The sequence below is a fragment of the Pelophylax lessonae genome, assembly GCF_965119305.1.
Source record: "Pelophylax lessonae genome assembly, chromosome: 9".
Taxonomy (NCBI): Eukaryota; Metazoa; Chordata; class Amphibia; order Anura; family Ranidae; genus Pelophylax; species Pelophylax lessonae.
In genome coordinates this window covers 186,482,117-186,506,151 of record NC_138776.1, presented here as the reverse complement: position 1 = coordinate 186,506,151, position 24,035 = coordinate 186,482,117, and the positions used below count along the sequence as shown (strand labels likewise).

The 24,035-nt window shown below is 44.6% G+C and overlaps 1 protein-coding gene across 1 annotated transcript in view; it reads right to left on the bottom strand.

Annotated features, from left to right (window-relative positions):
• The window catches only part of LOC309563068 (heparan-alpha-glucosaminide N-acetyltransferase-like), a 272,146-nt gene that overhangs the window by 96,887 nt on the left and 151,224 nt on the right, over window positions 1-24,035 (bottom strand). The window contains exon 8 of the mRNA XM_082267368.1: window positions 11,352-11,429. Within this exon, the coding sequence (XP_082123494.1) occupies window positions 11,352-11,429 (78 nt within the window). The remainder of the gene's footprint in view (window positions 1-11,351; window positions 11,430-24,035) is intronic.

Genomic DNA, 24,035 nt, shown 5'->3' with positions numbered 1-24,035 from the left:
CTGACAATATCAACACACTTAACACACATGTTTAACACAGTCAAAAGCCAAAAGATAATTAACAACACCAACCACTGATGGAAAATCAAACAAAGAAAAGGAGACAAGTCTTCTGAAATCAGGGTCAATGTCAGAACCCTAAGAGGCTATTGGATCATTGGTAGTTACAAACACAGCTACGCATGTTGGGTTGTCACCATCTATCACAATTTTATAGTAGGGAAAATGAAAAGTATCCTAACACAGCAATATTTGAGCTCACACCCAAAGTGAATGTGTCAGGAAAAAAATATAGGTGCTGATATAGTCAACTTCTTATTGATGGCGCTGGTCTGGATTATAATTTCCATCCTGCATATTGCAGACCCACTATCTCAGATTTAATCATTTCAACATTCATCTTTATCCAGTGGCGGCCCATGCATAGGGGGCGCCAGGGCGCCGCCCCCCTTAAAAAAAAGGAAAAAAAATGACAAAAAAGAACAATAAAGTTATAGGGAAAAAAAATCGGTTCGCCGGCCTATGTGGTGGCTAAAGGGGGGTGGGGTTTACGACCCAGAAAGGCGCCGATTGGCTGCCTTCTGGGGGCGTAACCTGGGCGCAGGAAAGAGTGCTTGGCCACCCCCACCTTCGTGATATCCTGGCTGTGATTGGTCCAGTCTCCAGCCTGGACCAATCATCATCCAGGACATCCAATCGCTGACGTCGCAATGGGGGCGGTGCCGGTGCGTGCGTCAGTCACTCACCATCACCGCCGCTCACCTTCCCGCTGGTTCCAGCCGCAGAAGAGGACGAGGGAGAAGCCGCTCACCTTCCCCCCCGCCGCAGAAGAGGACAAAGGATCGAGGAGGGGAGAAGCCGCCGCCGATAGCCGAGCCGCCGCCAGGTAAGTGCATTGGGTTGAACGGAGCACGCACGCTGGTCTCTGCAATCATTGGGGTACAATGCTGTGGGCCCTCTGCAATCATTGGGGTACAATGCTGTGGCACTCTGCATTCATTGGGGTACAATGCTGTGGGCACTCTGCAATCATTGGGGTACAATGCTGTGGGCACTCTGCAATCATTGGGGTACAATGCTGTGGCACTCTGCATTGATTGGGGGACAATGCTGTGGGCACTCTGCAATTATTGGGGTACAATGCTGTGTCACTCTGCAATCATTGGGGTACAATGCTGTGGGCACTCTGCAATCATTGGGGTACAATGCTGTGGCACTCTGCAATCATTGGGGTACAATGCTGTGGGCACTCTGCAATCATTGGGGTACAATGCTGTGGCACTCTGCAATCATTGGGGGACAATGCTGTGGCACTCTGCAATCATTGGGGTACAATGCTGTGGGCACTCTGCAATCATTGGGGTACAATGCTGTGGGCACTCTGCAGTGATTGGGGACAATGCTGTGGCGCTCTGCAGTGATTGGGGACAATGCTGTGGTGCTCTGCAGTGATTGGGGACAATGCTGTGACGCTCTGCATTGAAAGGGGCTCGCGCGCTGAACTCTGCATTGATGGGGGCACGGAACAGTGTTCATTGCATTGAAGGGGGCACAGCACAGTTGCATTGAAGGGGGCACGCACGCTGAACTCTGCATTGTGGGGGCACAGCACAGTGTTCATTGCATTGAAGGGGGCACAGAACAGTGTTTATTGCATTGAAGGGGGCACAGCACAGTGTTTATTGCATTGAAGGGGGCACAGCACATTGTTCATTGCATTGAAGGGGGCACAGCACAGTTGCATTGAAGGGGGCATGCACGCTGAACTCTGCATTGTGGGGGCACAGCACAGTGTTCATTGCATTGAAGGGGTCACAGCACAGTGTTTATTGCATTGAACGGGGCACAGCACATTGTTCATTGCATTGAAGGGGGCACAGCACAGTTGCATTGAAGGGGGCATGCACGCTGAACTCTGCATTGTGGGGGCACAGCACAGTGTTCATTGCATTGAAGGGGGCACAGTGTTTATTGCATTGAAGGGGGCACAGCATAGTGTTTATTGCATTGAAGGGGGCACAGCACAGTGTTTATTGCATTGAAGGGGGCATAGCACAGTGTTCATTGCATTGAAGGGGGCACAGCACAATATTCATTGCATTGAAGGGGGCACGCACGCTGATCTCTGCATTAAAGGGGGCACGCACGCTGGTCTCTGCATTGAAAGGGGGCATGTACGCTGGTCTCTGCATTGAAAGGGGGCATGTACGCTGGTCTCTGCATTGAAAGGGGGCATGTACGCTGGTCACTGCATTGAAAGGGGGCATGTACGCTGGTCTCTGCATTGAAAGGGGGCATATACCATCTCCTGTACCATATCTGTGCCATGCCTATACCATATCTGTGCCATGCCTATACCATATCTGTGCCATGCCTATACCATATCTGTACCATGCCTATACCATCTCCTGTATCATCACCTGTGCCATGCCTGTACCATCACCTATTCCATGCCTATACCATGTGACAAAATGTGACAGTAGAATTGTTTACAGAAATGAGACCCTGAACTCCAGACAGGTGCACATAAGGGGGGCCTGCTCCTTCACTGACCCCCATTATTGAATCCATAGCCGAGTATGTACGAGCTGTTTAGGTTGAATAATTAAAAAAACGCCAGCAAGACACATTAGAATTGAAATGAAGTAATGAATAGCTGGGGGAGGAAAGATTTTAAACAGGAAATTGAAAAGTGAAGGTCCCGCGGCATTTGCCTGGGGAAACGGTCAGGCTGCCTGATAAATACACATTACATTGCTATGAATGCTCAGAATCACCTGCGTTTCCCCCTGTGCATGCCAAGAAGTGGACTTGATGCTTGGAAACAGGCTGAGAAAGCAACATAGCACTCTTCTCATATTACCCGCTCTGTGTGTGACACTGCAACTTAATGAGGCAAAGGGGGCTAGAGGACCCACAAATTAATAGTCATCATACTTTATATATGAGGTCAAGGAAAGAAAATATCAGTGGACCATAACACATGCGGGTCAGGATTACTGTGGCTGTATCCGTATGCTGACAATGACAAACGGTAGTATGTTGTATGTCAATAGTTCAAGGAGCACCTGAGCAGGACTGAGGTTAGGAAATCACATCAGTCCACAGTCTGTTATTAACCCCTTCATTGCCTAAATAGTGATTTTCATCAAAAAGCTTTACAATGATCAAAAATTATATATACATGATATAGGGTCTGGGATTAAAAGTACCATTTCAGTCTTGACAGATGACACCAAGCTTTACAATTGAATAACTTCCTTACAGGATGTCTCCAACTTACAAGCTGACCTCAATGCATTGTTTCATTGGGCAACTATGTGGTAAATGAGGTTTAATGTTGATAAATGTAAAGTTATGCACTTGGGGACTAAGAATATTCATGCATCATACATACTAGGGAGAGTAGAACTGGGGGAATCCATAGCGGAGAAGGCTATGGGTGTTCTGGTAGATCCTAAGCTTAATAATAGCATGCAATGCCAAGCTGCTGTTTCCAAAGCAAGCAAAGTCCTTTCTTGTATTAACAGAGGCATGGACTCCAGAGAGAGAGATATAATTTTGCCCCTGTACAAATCATTAGTAAGACCTCATCTGGAATATGCAGTTCAGTTTTGGGCACCAGTTCTCAAAAAGGATATCGGTGAACTGGAGAAAGTCCAGAGAAGGGCAACCAAACTGAAAAGAGGCATGGAGGACCTCAGCTATGATTAACTGAATTTATTCTCTCTCTCGAATAGGAGATTAAAGGGAATATGATCAACATGTATAAATACATAAGGGGTCCATATAGTGAACTTGGTGTTGAGTTATTCACTTTAAGGTCATCACAGAGGACAAGGGGGCGCTCTTTATGTCTAGAGGAAAAGAGATTTCTTCTCCGAATACAGAAAGGTTTCTTCACAGTAAGAGCTGTGAAAATTTGGAATAGGCTCCCTCCAGAGGTGGTTCTGGAAAGCTCACTGGATTGCTTTAAAAAAGGCCTGGATTCTTTCCTAGGTGTACATAATATAAATGGGTACTAATATTTTTAGGTAAAGTTGATCCAGGGAATATCAGATTGCCTCTTGGGGGATCAGGAAGGATTTTTTTCCCCTGCTGTAGCAAATTAGATCATGCTTTGCAGGGTTTTTTTTGCCTTCCTCTGGATCAACTGAGGGTATAGAATTGTGTATATGGGATTGTATGGTTGGGTTTTCTCTACTGTCTTTTGTTTTTTATTGGTTAGTGTCTTTTTTCAACCTCACTATGTGACTAGGTCAAAATATACTGTATTTATACCTTCTGAAACATTGAAATAAAATCAACCTGCGCTTAAAGCGGAGTTCCACCCATTTTTTTAAATTTGCAGTAATTCCCATGGCCATCCTCACTGCTATTGTAAATGCAATATTTCTTTTTGTCTAAATACCTTTCTTCTATGTTTACGTGCTGCACTTCCAGCTTTGGCAGCCTAGACAATTAGGCCACAAAGCCACAAAGCGATTCCCATGGACTCCTGGGATACCTGCGTAAATTATGCCATGAGTCCATGGAAATTGCCTAATGCTGAAATCTCACGTGATTTCCAGACCAGAAATGTCGCGAACAGGAGGAGTTAGGCGTCATTGCTATGGCAACCTGTCAAAAATAAACATCACTGCGCAGTGACAATACTGCGCATGCGAAAGATCAGAAGGTGCATGCTGGATAGCCAGCTGTAACAAATCCCGGAAATGAAGACAAGCAGACTTCAGATGCCCACAGCAGCCATGGACCCTCAATATAGAAGAAATGGCTGCACTCCAGGCATCATCAAAATTCTGGTTTATTAACCGAACATCCCAACGTGGCAAATAAAAGGTAGACGCGTTTCACACACTAGCAAGTGTGCTTAATCATTACTTGCTAGTGTGTGAAACGCGTCTACCTGTTGTTTGCCACATTGGGATGTTCGGTTAATAAACCAGAATTTTGATGATACCTGGAGTGCAGCCATTTCTTCTATATTGATTGTCTGCGGAGGCGAGCCGAGGCGTGCACCTGTACATCATCAGGCTTCTTGATTCACCTGGAGCAGTGAGTCTTCCTTGTCTTTGTAGCCATGGACCCTGCCTGGTTCCAAGATATGGTTAGTTTATAATGATTTAATAAAAAAAAAATAAAAAAATGACCACATTGCTGACATTAGCCTAATGTTGCAGTGGAAGTAGTAACAATTACGAGGAGCTTTTAGAAAAAAAATGGATTGGGGGACTGGAACTCTGATTACTGTATAACCTCAGCCAAAATTGTATTTTTTAAATTTAGAATTCAATGGGGATTTTTATAAGCCTTCTCGGTGTCCCTGTTGAGGACAACCACCCTTTGCTATTTGTCCTGGGAACCATTGTCTCTGAGAGAGAAAGTAAAGGGGAATCCTAAAGTCTACTGTTGTTATCATCCCCTCAGTAAAATCTTCCAGTGGGGACGCGCGTTCTAGTGACAGAGGGGGAATGTCTTTCATATTGGGAAGATAACCACTTACTTCCTTCTGTATCTTTGGGGGCAGAAAGAACAGGCATTATCCTGCTGTCCAGGACACACATTTTGAGGATGAAGTAAAGATCACCTACCTGGAGGTCCCTTCTCTAAGGATTAGGAGGCATTTTGTGAGGTTGTACCCCCAAATAACATTTGAGCATATCTCCGATCTATACCTGTGAAATGCAGGAGTACACTTTCTTTTATAATAAATTTCAATTAAACTGGACTATACCCAGGGGCATTTCTAGGGTCCTAGTAGACCAGGGTCACCTCTAGGCACAAAGATTAAAATGTTGAGGGGCTGGCAGGATATCATGGTGACCATACTGGACAATCTTTATAACTGAACAAAAAAAAATTGGTCTAAAAACTAAAATGTCACATCATGATAATAACAAAACAGTTCCTCGAAGGATTGAAAAGTAGATAGCTATACAGCATTTCATAATTGTATCATGCATACAATGTGTCATCTGTATATCTCAAAAGTGACCTGGAGAACTCAGTGGGTGCCGGGGTCTAGCAACACCCCTGAGGGGTCAAGACGGTGACGATGCCAGCAATCAACGTAGAGCTGCTAGATGAATTGTTGTCTGCAAGGTCGGTGTTAAAAAAAAGCGGTGTGTTCACAACATAAATGTATTATGCTTGTCATAGCCTGGTGTGCTTTAAGCACCTGAGCATTGTGAGTAACCTGTACTTGTTTAATAATTGAAGTTTTATGGAGGGTATAAGCACTATTAGTTGTTTTTCTTCATATATACACTTTGGATACCATGAATCACCATGAGGCTTATCTGAGAGGATAACAGCAAGGAATTTCACAGCCCAGGGAAGCTAAAAGGCGTGTACTGATCTCACCTAATTGTAGGGATCACATTCCTCAGGTGAGATTATTCCTGAAGAGGGGAGCACTTGGTGGTGATATGTTACATAGTTACATAGTTACATAGTTAGCGAGGCTGAAAAAAGACACCAGTCCATCCAGTTCAACCTATGATGTGTGTGTGTGTGTTTGCTTTTAACCGTACATTGTATACCCCTGTATGTTGTGGTCTTTAAGGTGTCCATCTAATAGTTTTTTGAAACTATCAATGCTCCCTGCTGATACGACTGCTTGTGGAAGAGAATTCCACATCCTTACCGCTCTTACAGTGAAGAACCCCTTACGCACTTTAAGGTTAAACCGCCTTTCCTCTAGTTTTAGTGAGTGGCCACGTGTCTTATTGTATCTCCTTTCTCTGAATAGTTTGTTCCTTATGCTAGGGTCGCCAGTACAGTATTTGTACATTGATATCATATCCCCCCTCAATCGTCTCTTCTCCAGAGAGAATAAGTTCAGTGCTTGTAGTCTTTCCTCATAGCTGATGTCCTCCATTCCCCTAATTATTTTTGTTGCCCTTCTCTGGACTTTCTCCAGTTCCAGCACATCCTTCCTGAGGACCGGTGCCCAGAACTGGACAGCATACTCCAGATGTGGCCGGACCAGAGTCTTGTAGAGTGGGAGAATAATCTCTTTATTTCTGGAGTGAATCCCCTTTTTTATACAACCCAGTATTCTGTTGGCTTTGCTTGCGACGGCTTGGCATTGCATGCCACTGCCAAGCCTGTTGTCTACCAGTACCCCCAAGTCCTTTTCCATCCTAGACTCACCCAGAGGTTCCCCCCCTAGTGAGTAGCTTGCTTTCTGGTTTCTGGCCCCCAAGTGCATTACTTTACATTTTTCAACATTAAATCTCATCTGCCATGTAGTTGCAGACTACAGATGTTAGGCTGACAGGTCTATAGTTACCCGGGATACACCTCGGCCCCTTTTTAAATATTGGTACCACGTTGGCTTTTTTCCAATCAGCTGGCACCATACCCGTCTGTAAACTATCCTTAAAGATCAAGAATAATGGTCTGGCAATCACCTGGCTGAGCTCATTAAGAACCCTCGGGTGCAAGCCATCCGGTCCCGGGGATTTATTTATGTTAAGTTTCTCTAGTTTAGCTCTAAGTCTATCCTCTGTTAGCCATGGCGGCACTTCCTGAGGTGTATTATTTAGTTCGGCCTTACAAGCAAGGTTTGTGTAGCCCCCCGATTCCTTTGTGAAGACTGAAGAAAAGAAATTATTTAACACTTCCGCCTTTTCTCTGTCCTCTGTGGCCATTTTTCCTTTATCATCTTTATGGGGCCAATGTGCTCTGGCCTCGCTTTCCTACTGTTTATATACTTAAAGAACTTCTTGGGGTTCTTTTTACTCTCCTCCGCTATATGTCTCTTGTGTTCTATTTTAGCCGCCCTGATTATTACACTCTTTGTAGTGCTTAAATGCTGCCAATGACCCCTCAGTCTTGTATTTTTTGAAGGCCTTTTCTTTAGCTCTAATATACAATATTGTAGCTACTAGAACACCAGTTAGGGTCCTTTCACATGGGCTTTCCGCCCGGTGGACTCCGTGTTGCTCAGCGGGGATCGATCCACCGATCCCCGCTGAGCAGGCGGATGACAGATCCATCTCCACTTAAGCCTCGTACACACGCAACGAATTTCCGCTGACCAGTCGTCCGTCTTTTGTCCAGAGTGCGTGTCTGTTGGTTGGATTGAAATGGAATGGAATGTCATGTGTTGGATTGCTTTCTATGTGTTCTTTCACCTCTGAGCATGCCTAGTCTTACTCATTAGATTTTTCCCCATCGAAATCTGTACTAATGAGATGAAAATTGGACGTGTTTTGACGGAGGACAAAAATTTTAATGCCTGCACATCAGGATTTTGTCAGCCGAAAAGTCGGAGTCGGCTGTCGGAAGCACCATACTAACAAGCCGAAAATCGGCAGATCGGTCGTCGGATGAAATTTCCCGGCCGAATTTCTTATCGTGTGTACGGGGCTTTACTCTGCAGAAACAGACCTGTCAGAGCCCCACTGTCGTCTATGGGAGATTGGTTGAAAACAAATCCGATCCTATCCAATCCGATTCTCCAGGCGGATGGAAAATAGGGTTTCCATCTGTCTGGATTTCAAGAACAGGATCTGATCGCATAGCAGTGGGTGTCAGTGGACATGTTACCGCTGACATCCGCTGCTCCAAAGGGCTGCATGGAGCATCTGATCAGATCCGCCTGAAAAACTGACAGGCGGACCTGATCGGAAAGCCCGTGTAAAAGGGGCCTTAGAGTCCTTTCACACGGGCGCTGAAATCCACAATCCCATAGACATACATTATGTCCGTTTTTCACCCGCAAACGGGTGGGATGAAAAAAGGATATAATGTATGTCTATGGGATTGTGGATGTCAGCGGATGACTATCCACTGACATCCGTTTTGCGTCCATTCCATTCAGCTCCGTTTTTTCAGACAGAAGAGAACCCTATTTTCCTTCCGTTTAAAAAACGGAACGGACGCAAAAACGGATGTCAGCAGTGGCATCCGCTGACATCCGCAATCACATAGACATACATTATGTCTGTTTTTTGTCCGTAAACGGATGGATGAAAAACAGACATATGGAACGGACCCTCCAAAAGTGCATCCGTGTCCATTTAAAAAAAAAAAAAATCACTGAGCGGACCAAAAATACGGACCGCCCGTGTGAAAGGACCCTAAGGAATAAGGAGCACCCTGTGTGAGATTGCAGCTGTCAGCAAGAGGCTGCATCTTACTTTTTTCACATTTATACACATTTTTTTGCATGGACTATTTATTGTTTGCACTAACTTGATTTGTATACACTTTCTGTGCACTGATATTGTTATCATCTATGTACATGTGATGTATGGAGCACATTTGAGCATTACGTTATCACTTATATATTCTATTGGCGGTACACTTTTAATTTTAATTTAATTTAATTAATTTAGTTTTAATTTTTAATTTAATTTAATTTTAATTAAACACCCCTGACTATGCCATATGTTCAACAAAGGCTACATGCACATTGGCATAATAAGCCCATTTACGTTTTATCCTTCTGCAAGGAGCTGTCGTGTAAAAAATTTTTATCTGAAGTATACGTATGCATGCTTATATGTGTAAGGTATATGTACATAATTTAATTCTAGTAGCTACAATATTCATTTGTTCTAGATACTAGGCTGAAATGATGTGCAACGCCCACGTTTATGCGCACGTATGTGTAAATTATGCCAGTACACTTCTCTCTAAACGCAGGTTTGGGGCAATTTTTTAAATATGAATAAGTGCGCATGGACACATTGGTTAATACTGAGCTGTGTTAAAAGGCATAAAAAAGAAAAATTTTTCTAAAACCAGAACTTTTTTCACCCCATGAGCATGTAGTATGAGCCTTAAAGTTAAACCTTTTAGGACAGAAATTTATACCTTGTTATTATCAAACAATTCTTAACGATTCAACTTTCAGGGTTGTGCTATGCATGTAAGGGTAGGGCGCCTAGGTGGTGGTCACCTCCTCCATGTTTCCCACCTTGTTGGGCGCCAAGCAAGGGTCACATGAGAGTAGAGTTTCCACCTCATCCATTTAAACCAGGACACACATTAATTACACAGGTTCTGTGGCTGATTAAAATGGTAATTAACCCCCCTGGCAGTATTCCTGAGTGTGGCTCGGGGTTAACTTTCAGTACCAAAAGCGCAGGGCCGGCGCTACCAGTAAGGCGACCTAGGCAGCCGCAACTTAGCAAGGGGACGCTGGCGGAGCCTGACCAGAGGTAAGGAACTTACCGTAAGTCACTAAAGGGTTTTTAACCAGTGGCGGCCGGCCCGTCCATTAGGGGCTCAGAAGCGCCGCTCCCCCTATCCATGCATCTGGCCCCCTTATCTACATGCAGGGCGCCGGATGCATGGATTCCAATGAGGGTTTTTTTTTTTTTTTAAGCATGTGATTAGAGGCAAAGGCTCTAATAGGCTTCAAAAAAGGGTGGGCTTGGGGTTCAGAGCGCAGAGCACTGCGCCCTGAGCCCCCACCCAATTGTGTGACAATAGCGAATAAATAATTGCTATTGCCACATTAAATCTCCTCCCGGGCCAATCAGGAAGCAGTTCCTGAGACCTGTTTTCCAATTAGCCAAAGAAGAAGGCATCCTATTGGGGCAGGAGGAGGGAGGAGACGGCCACCGAGAGGGGACATGAAGGAGACTGAGGGGGAAGCCGCCCAGAGGAACAAGGTAAGTGAACTGGCACTCAGGGGGGTTGTTATGGTGTGGACTGGACTCTGGAGTGACAGGGGGGGGTCCGTGGCCAGGTCCATCTGACACCCCCTCCCCCCTGACCGAGAGAGCACCAGCCGCCACTGGTTTTAACCCCTTCAGGACCTTGGGATGGGGGTGGTGGCAATTTTTTTTTTTGTCTAGGGCTGCAAAAATCCTTGCACCGGCCCTGCAAAAGCGGTAAGCCCGAGCCACACTCGGGATTACCCAAGAATGTTACTCACCTTCCCTGCGAGCCCCCTTGCCTTCCGGGGGGGTGGAACCGGCGGCAAATCCAAAAGTGTAAATACACAAATGAGATGATACAAAGTTGTGATACTAACGGATTACACTGTATCATCCTATTTCAACACAGGATTTCACCTGGTGACTTTTCCAGTGCCCTGCCTGTGCTTTTCCAGTGCTTTGTGCCTGGAAAATAGAGAACAACCATGGCGTCCAAAAAGCGTTCCTTTTGCGCAAAAGTGCTTTAAGACAAACTGGAAAACATCAACAGCGAAACTGAGTTACTTGAAGAACTGAGCGATAGCAATTCGTGGGAAAATTTGTCATCAGATATGAAAAGTGACGACGGCGACGATTCTGATGTTTCTTTCTGGCACAGTATGATGGCTACTGAATACAGAATTGACAGCTTAACATAACAAAGATTTAAAGGCTTTTTTAGAAACTCACCAACAAGATGCTCCAGATCAAAAATCGCTTTATTATCTTGAGAGGGAACTTACGATATATAAGAATAATCTTCCCAGCCTACAAACATAAAGAAAAGAAACTAAGATGTCAATACTGAGATCTGCATGTAAAAACGTTCAAATAAATAAATGTATTTCTCAATTGCCATAAAGGATATAATCTACTTTGTGTGCACCCAATACCTTTGAAAATCCAGATATTACCATAAAAAAGTATCAGTGACATCATCAGTGTGCTGCACATTAGCTATGGGAGGGCCCCGCAGGCTCCACCTACTACAGACTGTCTGCAGAAAACTACAGGAGGGGGCGGAGACAAGACCAGTCACCCTGCACAAGGAGAGAGAACAGCAGAGGCCGTTTTTTATTACAGTAAGTTCCTGCACAGAGACAGGAACTTACAAGTCTTACACTAGATGATTGCGCAGATCTAAAAGAAATAGACAAAGCACACTGAGATTCAAGTAAGAATAGTCTGGCTTTAAAGTACGCCTACCATAAGAGAAGAATAAAGGTTAATATTGCTGACTTCCATCTAAAAATGTTAGTTGCCTGGCTGTATCTGGCTTCCATTATTTTTAGACACAGACCTAGAGTGTCAAAAAAGTGTTCTTTAACCAGAGATGTATAGTAACTAAGTAGAACTACTTTACTACTGTACTTAAGTACCGAAAGGCGGTATCTGTACTTTCCTATAGTAGAATTTTTTTCTCCTACTTCCACTTTTACTTCACTACATTTTTTCAATGATTTCAATACTTCTACTCCGAAATTTTTTTTTGTGCTGCTTAATTACTCGTTACAATTATAAAAATGACCACTGCCAGAACAGTAGATGGCAGGTTTCATGAAGCTCAGAGCATGTGTATTATCAGCGCATACGAAAATAAAAGCTACTGTATGTATAAATAAAGGCTGCATTTGAAATAATAAAAAACAATATGATGTTCAAACTTTTGACTTCTTTCTTTAATAACTACATAACACAGTACTTGTACTTTTACTTTCAGTACTTGAGTAGCAATTTTTTTTTCAAAACTACTGGTACTTTTACTTTCAGTACTTGAGTAGCAATTTTTTTAAAAAAACTACTTGCAATACTTAAGTGCAAAAAATTTTGAATACTTTAGTACTTCTACTCAAGTCACTTTTTGATCGAGCACTTCCACTTCTACTCAAGTCACTTTTTGATCGAGCACTTGTACTTTTACTCAAGTATGGGTTTCAAGTACTTTATACAACTCTGTCTTTAACTTTATATTTGAGCTCTGGGTGAGAGTCTAAGGAAGTAATGAAGCCAAAACTTGACAGCCTACATAATTCTCTAATGACAGGTGCACTTAAACCCATGATCAACTTTGTCATGTATATTTGGTACTCATATACTTGTCCTATGCAGAATTTTGGGATTCTAATCATATGGTGATCTATTTTGTGTATGGTAGTACTTCATTATTTCTATCTTTTCATCTGTTTAGACTATACAGTACCTGCACCTCTCTGATGCTGTGTTTCCCTATACCTGGATATTTATTTGTTTAAGTATAACAGAGAAGATGTTTCCTTTCTACCCTACCCTGTAATGTACTTTTACACAAATATTTTGTTATTCACTTACTTAAGTGGGATTATTTTCCTTTGCACAGGTTTAATGCATTCGCATTTGCTTTGCAGCAGGCTGAGATGGGTTTCCAGTTACAAACCTCAGCAGAAACTCTTGGGGCCATTATCAATTATTGGTAATATGTCCTTCTGTGCAGAGCGCTGCATGCATGAACAAAGGCATAATGCCGCACATCCTGGAATCACATAATCCTGGAATCGTTCATTCTCTGGATTTCTTATGCCTGATTCATATTAGTCTGGTCACACATTATACAGGAGACTTAGGAACATAGACAAAGGGGGTTTTGAAAATGAAGGAGAATGGGAAAGTAGCACTGTGTGCTTGGATCTAAAGAGACTTTATCACCCAAGCAATGGTTACAATAAACACAATTATATTCTTGTGTAAATATATATTTGTGTGAATACAGTGTATCTCGCACAGACGAGTTTGCTCTTAAGGACTTACGCCAAAGCTCCCAACTGTCCCCCAGATTTCGAGGGACTGTCACTGATTTGGGACAAGGTACCTCCCTCTTTCCTCCTTACATGCCTCTCATTTTGGTCTGATCTACAGTGGGGAAAATATTTATTTGATCCCCTGCAGATTTTTGTAAGTTTGCCCACTTACAAAGAAATGAATGGTCTATAATTGTTATCATAGGTATATTTTAACCACTTAAGCACCGGAAGATTTTACCCCCTTCCTGACCAGGGCCTATTTTGCGATTCGGCACTGCGTGACTTTAGCAGACAATTGCGCGGATGTGCGACGCTGTACCCAAATGAAATTGACGTCCTTTTTTTCCCACAAATAGAGCTTTCTTTTGGTGGTATTTGATCACCTGTGCAATTTTTGATCATGCGCTATGAACAAAAAAAGAGCGACAATTTTGCAAAAATAACAATATTTTTCACATTTTTTATATGAAATTCCCCCAAAAAAATGTAAAAATCTAAATTTTTTAACATTTTTAGGCCAATTTGTTTTCTGCTACATATGTTTGGTAAAAAAAATTGCAAAAAGCGTATTTTGATTGATTTGCGCAAAAGTTATTGCATTTACTAACTAAGGGAAAGATTTTTGTCATTTTTGTTGTTTTTTTTAACGAGTATTGGCGGCGATCTGGGTTTTTTTTTTTTTTGCGGGACTGCGACATTGCGGCGGACCCTTGACTGACATTTTTGACAGTTTTGGGGTTACCAGTGACATTACTACAGTAATCAGTGCTATACATATGCGCTGTTACTGTAAAAATGACACTGGCAGGGAAGGGGTTAACTTTATTGGAGAGGGAGGGGTTACGTGTGTCCCTAGGGGCGTGATTTTAACTGTGATTGGATGTGGCTTGTGATGTAACAGCAGAGATCTACGGTCCTACATAGCAGGACCGTATGATCTGGGCTGTTACACAGGGGAGAATGACAGGCAGCTGTGTTTACATTAGCCGCCTGCCTTTCTCCTGGTGTAACCAACGATTGCGAGTGGAGGGGGCGTGGCCGGCTACTGATGTGAGAGCAGCGCGGTCCCGGAGCTCTCTCCTGCTTGCCCTGATCCTTCAGTGATCCTGTGGAACCCCGAGCCGCTACTCACCTGATTCCGACGCCCGTGTACTCCTGATCCCTCGGTGCATCAGCGGAGATGGTAAAGATCGGTCCCCCTGGTCCGGAGGCGCCTGGATCCCGGCCGTCGGCCTCCCTCCTCGAGCGGTCCCAAGATGGCGCCGGCCCGCCACGGAGCTCGAGCCAGCCAGCTGCTGCTGCACGATCCTCGCAGCCATCCGCCTCTCTCTCCCACGGAGGTGGTTCGGAGCCTGTCGACTCTTCCTCCCTGCACCGGCATGAGACTGTGAGTGACCTTCTTCTTTCCTCCCCCCTAGACCCCACTGCTGAGGCAGGGGTGGGGGTAGATAGGCCTGAGCCATCCCTTGCGGCCATCATGGATGCCATCCGCCATTGTCAGGCCTCTCTCACTACTCAAATTGAGTCTGTGAGGATGGAGATGTCATTCCTGAAGCAGGATGTCCATAATCTCCGCCATAGGGTGGGCAACGCGGAGCAACGTATTGGCGACCTGGAGGATGCCCACCGCCCCTTGCAGGCCTCTGTGTCTGATTTACAGAGGGGTCACACGGCCACCATTGATAAGATCACTGACATGGAGGATCGCCTCCGACGTAATAACCTCCGCTTTCTGGGATTCCCTGAGGGGGCGGAGGGAAAGACCCCCGAATCATTTATGGAAAAGTGGCTCCTTGACACCTTTGGGAAGAATGTTTTTTCTCCATTATTCGCCATTGAACGGGCGCACAGGGTGCCGCTGCGCCCCCTGCCACCAGGGGCGCCACCTCGTCCTCTTCTCATTAAACTTCTGCATTTCCGGGACAGGGAGGCTGTGCTACGGGCCTCCAGGGAGAAGGGCCGTGTCTCCTACAATAATAATGCTATCTCCATCTTTCCTGACTTCTCTGCAGCCACCCAAAAGCAGCGGGCCTCCTTTATGGCAGTTAAGAGGCGGCTGCGTGATCTCCAGTTACCATATAGTATGCTTTATCCTGCCCGTCTCCGGATCATCTCTCAAGGCAAGGCTCATTTTTTCCAGGATCCTCGGGAGGCTGCGCACTGGGTGGACTCCTTGGGCCGTGGCTCTCCTGGCCGCCAGGACCGGCGGTCTCCTCCTAGATGAAAGACTGTTTGTCTGCTGATAGTATGGTTGGGCTCTGGGCTCGTCCTGGTGCTCCTCATGGACCCTCTCTCGCCTGATTGATTTTTTGGGACAGATGGCTATTCACTTTTTCTGGGGGTCGGGGTTCTTATTTTTCTGTTTTTTCTGATGGGCATTTTTGGGGTGGGGGGGCTCCCCCCTCATCTCTTTCCTTTTTATTGTTTTTTCTCGTTTGTCTACTACAGGACGAGCAGATCCACGTTTCCCTGCATTTGACTTCCTTTTGTTGTTATGGGCTACAAAGCTCTCAATTGTTGGGGTTTGAGGGCCGGGTGGGCTAGGGTGGGGGGAGGGGGTGTTTGTTACTATTGCCATCCGCAACCTGCGGGTCTAGGCGGGTTTTTTCTTTTTGGTTTGTTTGTTTGCACCATTTTGATCCACAGGGTCGGTACAGTTTTTCCTTTTTTTGTTTCTGGGGTCATGCTCTCTCCTTATGCGATGCAGTTGATTTTGTTTACTATGTTACTGTGGTCACCTTTTTTATGTCTTATGTGTACTCCTTTTTCTGGGCTCCTCTCAGATGCTGGTTGTGCCTTGGCCCTTCGGGGTTTGCCTGTTTTTGGGCTGACCTACGGGGCGCTAACGCTGATTGTTGGTATATTCCTATGTCTACTCTACGTATAATCTCATGGAACGTCAGGGGGCTAAATTCTAAAGTGAAACGGTCTCTGATGTTTGACTATTTAAAACGCCATAGTCCTCACGTTGTTTTGTTACAGGAGACACACCTCCAGGGGTCCAGGGTTATGGCCCTTAAGCGGGCACACGTGGCGTATGTGCTACACTCTACCTACTCTTCCTATGCCCGAGGCACGTCCATTTTGATTGCCAAATCCGCTCCAGTCACTATTAAACATTTAAAGACGGACCCCTCGGGGTGCTTTGTTATCCTTGTTATTGAATATTTAGGTAAACCTTATACCCTGTTGAATGTTTGTGTCCCCCCGCCGTTTACTAAGTCATTCTTTGACCGTGTTTTGGGTTTGGTTTTGGAAATGGCGGAGGGCCCTCTTATTATGGCGGGTGACTTTAACACGGTCCTCGACAATGCTTTGGACCGCTCTGGGGCTGCTTCTTCCCAACATACCCCCCTGCGCTCCTACTTAGACAAATTGGACCTCACGGACGCCTGGAGGTGGAAACATGGGGGGATTACTGAGTTTTCTTGTTATTCGAGCTCACACCACACTCTATCTAGGATTGACCTCTGTTTGCTCTCTCGGGAACTGCTGGGTCCGCTCTCGGGGATCAGGTACCTCCCTCGGGCGGTATCTGACCACTCCCCTTTGCTGGTGGACCTTGCTTTGGGGTCCCCACCTAATTATAAATTGTGGCGACTAAGCCCTCTGTGGCTGGCGGACCCTGCGGTGACTGATCAGGGGCTCACGGAATTGAATTCTTTCTGGGCGCTCAATGGACGGGAGGGGTCGGCACTGCTGACCTGGGACGCCTTCAAGGCCACTATGCGGGGCACCTTCTCGTCTGCCATAGGCCATGCTCGGAAGGCGCGTCAGACCAAGTTGGTTGACGCCGAACGGGCATTGCATACGGCTGAACGGCAATACTCTGACGACCCCTCCCCTCAGAATCACGCCGCTTGGCGGGCCAGAGCCCGTGATTTGGATCTCGTCCTTATTGAGCGCACCCAGAAAAAACTGTTATATCAGAATCAAAGAATTTTTGAAATGGGGGACAAAAACAGTCGCTTGTTGGCCTACTTGGCTAGGCCGGATTTTCAACCTTGTATCATTCCCCGGGTCACCAGCCAGGCCGGTGTCATTGTAGAACAAACTCCTGCTATTCTTCATAGTTTTGTTGAATTTTATTCCTCTTTATACCGCACCCAGGCCCATTACACTATTATCGAACTTGATGATTTTTTATATGATATTGAATTGCCCGCATTGTCGGTCGACCAATCTCGCTTCTTAGACTCCCCTTTGACCACAGAGGAGATTGACAAGGCCATAGCTACGTTTGCACATAATAAGACACCTGGCTTGGATGGTTTCCCCATTGAATGGTATCTTCACTATAGGGAATTGCTGGTCCCCCATTTGTTGAAAGTGTTTACTTGTGCTCTGAAGGAAGGACGTCTGCCACCCTCCATGACGGAAGCCCTTATAGTACTCATCCCGAAGCCGCGCAAGGACCCTCTTCTCTGTGAATCGTACCGTCCGATCTCACTTATTAATACAGATGTGAAGATTTTGGCCAAGGTCCTCGCGAGGAGGCTGAATACGGTTGTCACGGACTTGGTCGGGGCGGACCAGTCGGGGTTTATTCCTGGCCGGTCTACCTCGATCAACTTGCGTAGACTTTTTACCAACCTTCAGACGACTCATGATTCTGTGGGGGCCAGGGTTGTGGTGGCCCTGGACACTCACAAGGCTTTTGATTCAGTGGAGTGGCCTTATCTCTTGGAGGTATTGGCGAAATTTGGATTCGGACCGGGGTTCATAAAATGGGTACAACTTCTATATTATCTCCCTCGTGCCCGTATCAGGGTCAATAATTCCGTGTCTGACTCCTTTCCCATTTTTCGGGGTACTAGGCAGGGGTGCCCGTTGTCCCCGTTACTTTTCGCCCTGGCCATTGAGCCTTTGGCTGCGCAGATCCGCCAGTGTGCGGCTGTTGCGGGCTTTGTGATCAATGGCTTGGAGGAAAAGGTTTCCTTGTATGCGGATGATATGTTGATATATCTAGCGGATCCACATCAGTCCCTCCCCACTCTATTGTCCATTATTGATCGCTTCGGTCACTTCTCGGGTTTCCGGGTGAACTGGAGTAAATCTACTCTGTTCCCCCTGGATCCCCAGGTTCTGCCCCCTTCTCTCGCATTATGCCCTCTCCAGGTGGTAGATCGGTTTCGATACTTGGGGGTTGACATTCAACTTCCCTTGTCTCGTTTCCTCCCCAATAATTTAGATCCCTTGGTTGCCCGACTTAAATCTTCTTTGCAGCTCTGGTCCCAGCTTCCTCTCACGGTTTTGGGTAGGATCAATATTTTTAAAATGATGTTCCTTCCCCGATTTCTGTATGTGTTGAGTCACTCCCCGATATATGTTACCAAACGTCGTTTCCAGGTCATCGATTCGCTCTTCACTTCATTTATCTGGGGGGGTCGGCCGGCACGTGTGGCCAGGGATGCGTTACAGTTACCTGTATTAGCGGGGGGACTGGCAGCGCCCAACCTGCGCCTTTATTATTTTGCCTCCCAGTTGGCACACGCACATTGGTGGTTCCATCCCGAGGACAATCATGCTGCGGCGGCCTTGGAGGCGGCTATTTTCACGTCCTATGAATCTCTGCAAAATTTGCTGCACCGTAGATCTACTATGGGCAGGCCGAACACTGCACTTATCTCGGTCACTCTACGGGTTTTTGCGGCTACCGCATTGGGTGAGGCCGACCCTCCGGGGTCGTACTCCCCTAATGCCCCCCTTTGGCACAATCCTCGGTTTCGGGAGTTTTTCGGTCGGGACGACGGTATTTTTTGGGCCCGTCTTGGGGTGAAGTCTGTTGATCACCTGTATGTCCGGGGAACCTTCCGGTCCTTTGCGGACATGCAGTCCACTTTTGCTGTACCATCTACGGCTCATTTTCGCTACCTCCAGCTGAGACATGCGGCGGCTGCGCAGTTCGGCCTCCGGGATGTCTCGCTGGAGCCATCCCCCTTGGAATATCTCCTCTCTGACTCTTCTCATGAGAAACTGGTCTCCACATATTATCGTAGGCTTTTGCATTCCAAGTCTAAGCGCTTGGCGGTGGTTGAGTCCCAGTGGCGTGAAAACGTCCCGGACTTGACGGAGGAGGTTTGGCATGACGTCCTTCCTGAACAAATCCCGGTTGTAATTTCCTCCAGGGATAGAGTCATACAATTAAAATTCCTGTATAGGGCTTACTACACTCCCCTGTTCCTTCATAAAATTGGTACATTATCCTCCCCTCTCTGCTCTAAGTGCTCTGATGGTGTGGGATCCTTCTTTCACATGTTTTGGGAATGTCCCCCTGTCCGTGCCTTTTGGTCAGGGGTGACGGCCTTTATAACTGATATCTCTCAATTGTCCAATGTCTGTAACCCCCTTCGTTGTCTCCTAGGATATGTGGATGATGAGGATGCTCCGGCTCGCACGAAACTGTTTCTGCGTTTGCTCTTTTTCTGTGCTAGGAAAGCTATTGCTCTCCGTTGGAAATCTTCCACACCCCCTGACGTTCCATTTTGGATCTCTATTGTTAATCAGGCTCTGCCTCTGTATAAACTGACGTATGAGGCCAGAGGATGTCCGAAGAAATTCAATAAAATCTGGTCCTTCTGGGTAGACTCTGATCTTACTGCCTCCTCGGTGTCTGACGCCTCCTAGGCGATGTCTACAGTGCCTTCTTTTGCTCCGCATGTGTTGTTATATATTGCTTATAATAATGTGTTACCCCCCCTTTTACCACGATTACTGGGTATTCTCTGTACTGTGGTTTTATTTTGTTAGATGATTGGAGAGGATGCTTTGTATGTTCTGTATCCTCTCTTTTATGTTGCACTGCCATTTTTCTTTTGGTGTACTGTGTTTTGTTTGTTTAATAAAAAACCTTTAAAAAAAAAAAAACGATTGCGAGTGACCGGCGGACATCGGGTCCGCCGGTCACACGCGCGGGGGGGTCCAAAAGCGAGCGGGAGCGCGCCTCCGACAGCGCGCGCTCGCTCCCTAGAGCCTCACAGGCAAGCGACGTAGTACTACGTCACTTTGCCTGTGAGGGGTTGACCGCCGCAGTAACTAGTCGTGCAGCGGTCGGCAAGCGGTTAAACGATAGAGAAAGAATATCAATAAAAAATCCACAAAAACACGATACAAATGTTATAAATTGTAATAAATTGTAATAAATAGTTACAGTTCATTGAGTAAAATAAGTATTTGATCCCCAACCAACCAACAATAATTCTGGCTCCCACAGACTGGCTACAGTATGTGCTCATGTGGTACACAGATTTGTTCTGTCAATTTAAGCAGGTGCTCCTAACTACTACTCGTTATGTGTATAAAAGACACCTGTCCACCTTCCATTTAAACCTCACTATCATGGACAAGATCAAAGAGCTGTCAAAGGATGTCAGGGACAAGACTGTAGACCTGCACAAGACTGGAATGGGCTACAAGATCTTCAGCAAGAAGCTTGATGAGAAGGAGACGACTGTTGGAGTGATTTTTTTCAAATGTAAAAAGTACAAAACAACCATCAATTGCCCTCAGTCTGGAGCTCTATGCAAGATTTTGTCTCATTGGGTAAGGATGATCATAAGAAAAGTGAGGGATCAGCCCAGAACTACACAGGAGGAGCTTGTGAATGATCTCAAGGCAGTTGGCCCCACAGTCAATAAACCATTGGTAACACAATACGTCACCATGGATTGAAATCCTGCAGTGCCTGCAAGTTCCCCCTCCTGAAGAAGGCACATGTACAGGCTTGTCTGAAGTTTGCCAATGGACATCTAAATGATTCAGAGAAGGATTGGGAGAAAGTGCTGTGGTCAGAGGAGACCAAAATTGAGCTCTTGTGCATTAACCGACTCGTCGTGTTTGGAGGAAGAAAAATGCTGACTATGACCCTAAGAACACCATCCCTACAGTCAAGCATGGAGGTGGAAAAATTATGCTTTGGAGCTGTTTCTCTGCTAAAGGTACAGGCTGGCTTTGCTGCATTGAGGGGCCAATGTACGGGGCCATGTACTGCATTGTAAAATCTTGGATGAGAACCTTCTTCCAGCCAGAACACTGAATATGGGTCGTTGATGGGTCTTCCAGGATGACAATGACCCAAAACATACCACCAAGGCAAAAAGGTTGCTCAAGAAGAATCACATTAAGGTCAAGGAGTGGCCTAGAGAGTTTCCAGACCTTAATCCCATAGAAAATTTATGGAGGGAGCAGAAACTTGAGTTGCGAAGACACCCTAAGGATTTAGAGAAGATCTGTAAAGAAGAGTAGACCAAAATCTCTCCTGAGATGTGTGCAAACCTGGTCACTAACTACAAGAAACATCTTACCTCTGTGCTTGCCAACAAGGGTTTCTCCACCAAGTACTAAGTCAGGTTTTGCTTGGGGAGCCAATGATACTGGACTCTTGAACACATACCTTTGGGCTAGTACCAATTTTTTAGTTGCCCCCTAAGGAATATTTTTTCTACACTATTTAAAATGTATAAAAACTACGCCTAAATCGGTGATTATCCTGGATCCCTGTTTGGTGTTTTCCTTTCCTCGTGATACTGTTTCTGTTCATCTGCATGATTTTGGGCTGATTCCCCCCACTGTGGGGGGTGGAGACTTCTGATCAAACTGGGTCCTCATCCTTTAAATCCTTTGTAGGTCCAGCGAGATGGTCTACAGCTCCTTGTCTAAATGGTCCTTCGGACATACATGTATCTCTTCTTCTTTCTTTTTTATTATTGATCGGTCATTTTGTGTCTTCTTACTTTTCCCAGCGCTTATTTTCTTTCTATCTTTTTTCTACTTCCCCCATTTTCATCCCTTCCCCCTTTTTCTATTCCCTTTTTCTTGTGCGCATCCTTTTGCCTTAAATCTTCGGGATTCAGTCTATTTAGCCCAGCCAAGATATTCTTTACGTATAGACAACACGTATAATGGACCATTCAGTTGGTCTCTGTTTATAGTTATATACATGTTTTATAATATCAAGAATATTCTGTTTATCATATACAGATGTTTTACGGATGGGTTAATACATATATATGTGATGTGATATTTGTAAAGGAATGTACTTGTCCACATGTATATATATACATTTTATGTTTTTTACTTTAGTTAAAATTAAGGATATAAATAGCCTGTAATTATAGGCCAATCCTATGTGCTCAAAGACCATTTACATTTGCTATTCTTTTTAGGTTTTTTCTTTGTCTCCTTTGTTTAGATATATATATACCCACATCGGGCATGTTCTAGGCATAATTTGTTTTGTTTTCTTTTTCCATATATGCTTGAATATGTGTGCGGTCCGTACCAGTATTCTGCATATATATATTCATCATTCGTTTGATGGTTATCGGGCGACATTATAAATTTAAAAGTGATGTCCCGCACATACACGCATATATGCATTTATATACATGTCTTTGTTCATATATCTATACAGCTGCGTGAATAACCTTTTTCATTATTATTATTATTATTTTTTCAATATATTTCTTTCATTATTTTTTCAATACATTGTTTTTTTCACATGTGGACAGTATATTCCATATTTATGCATCTGTTTTATTGAGAATTCTATACATGTACACTCCTTTATGTCGGACTAAATATGTGGGGCTTTTCTCAGGTCAACTCTTGCCTACACATACAGCTGTGGTCATGTCTCTCAATGTATGGGGCTATACGACATAGATATATTCTTTTATACATATGTATATATATTCTTGATATATATGTGGATATAATTCATTATATTCTTTTAGGCTTCACCCACTGCTTGCTTCTTTTATTATCTTTATTTTATCTTCATATTTTCAGTCTACTCTATTTCCTTTGTTTTGGGTCTCATCCCTACACCAGATATGTATACATATTTCTCCCTTTTTTATATATTCATTTCAGTCAATACATATGTTATTATTGTAATATTTTATATATTTTTTATGTATACATTCGGTGTAGTTTTTGTCCTTTTTTCTCTTTTTTCTCTTCTTTTTTTCCTTTTTCCTTTTTTCATTTCTTTTTCTTTTTCCCTTTTCTTTCTGTGTTCAAAATATACAAACAATTTCTGCTGCTCTGTGAGCCCTCAATTGGGGATTACTATCTACAGCTGTGTGTGCCTAATCAAGTGAGATCTGGTAGGTGCACTTGAGATGATTTTTTCCTATTTAAAGCATTGTTTTGTATTGTTTAAGCATGGTTACGACTAAGCGGTAAAGTCCGTGAAACGCGTCAACCGCCGTGCTTTTTTTTCCATGTCTCCGACTGCTGTGGTCACACTTTGAATGTGTTTTTAACTTTGGAATTCAATTAAACTTGGACTTTTACAATTTACATCTTCTCCCAGTTGTGCGGCTCCTTGCTTCCTCCCATTGTAAATGGTCCTTCGGTAACAGGCAACAACAAATTTTCTCTGTGTGTTTTTAAATCATGAAGTTCTATTCTACTGTTGTGCAGCCTTATTTGAAAATTCTTATACTGTAACCACATACTCCTGAAGAAGAAATTATTAACTTTTAAAAACGCGTTGGGTCCACACCTCTGTTCTACACAGATGGATGTGGTTACATTTGTGTATTCTACAACAGTATTATCATTGTTAACTGCATGAATATTTTAACCCATA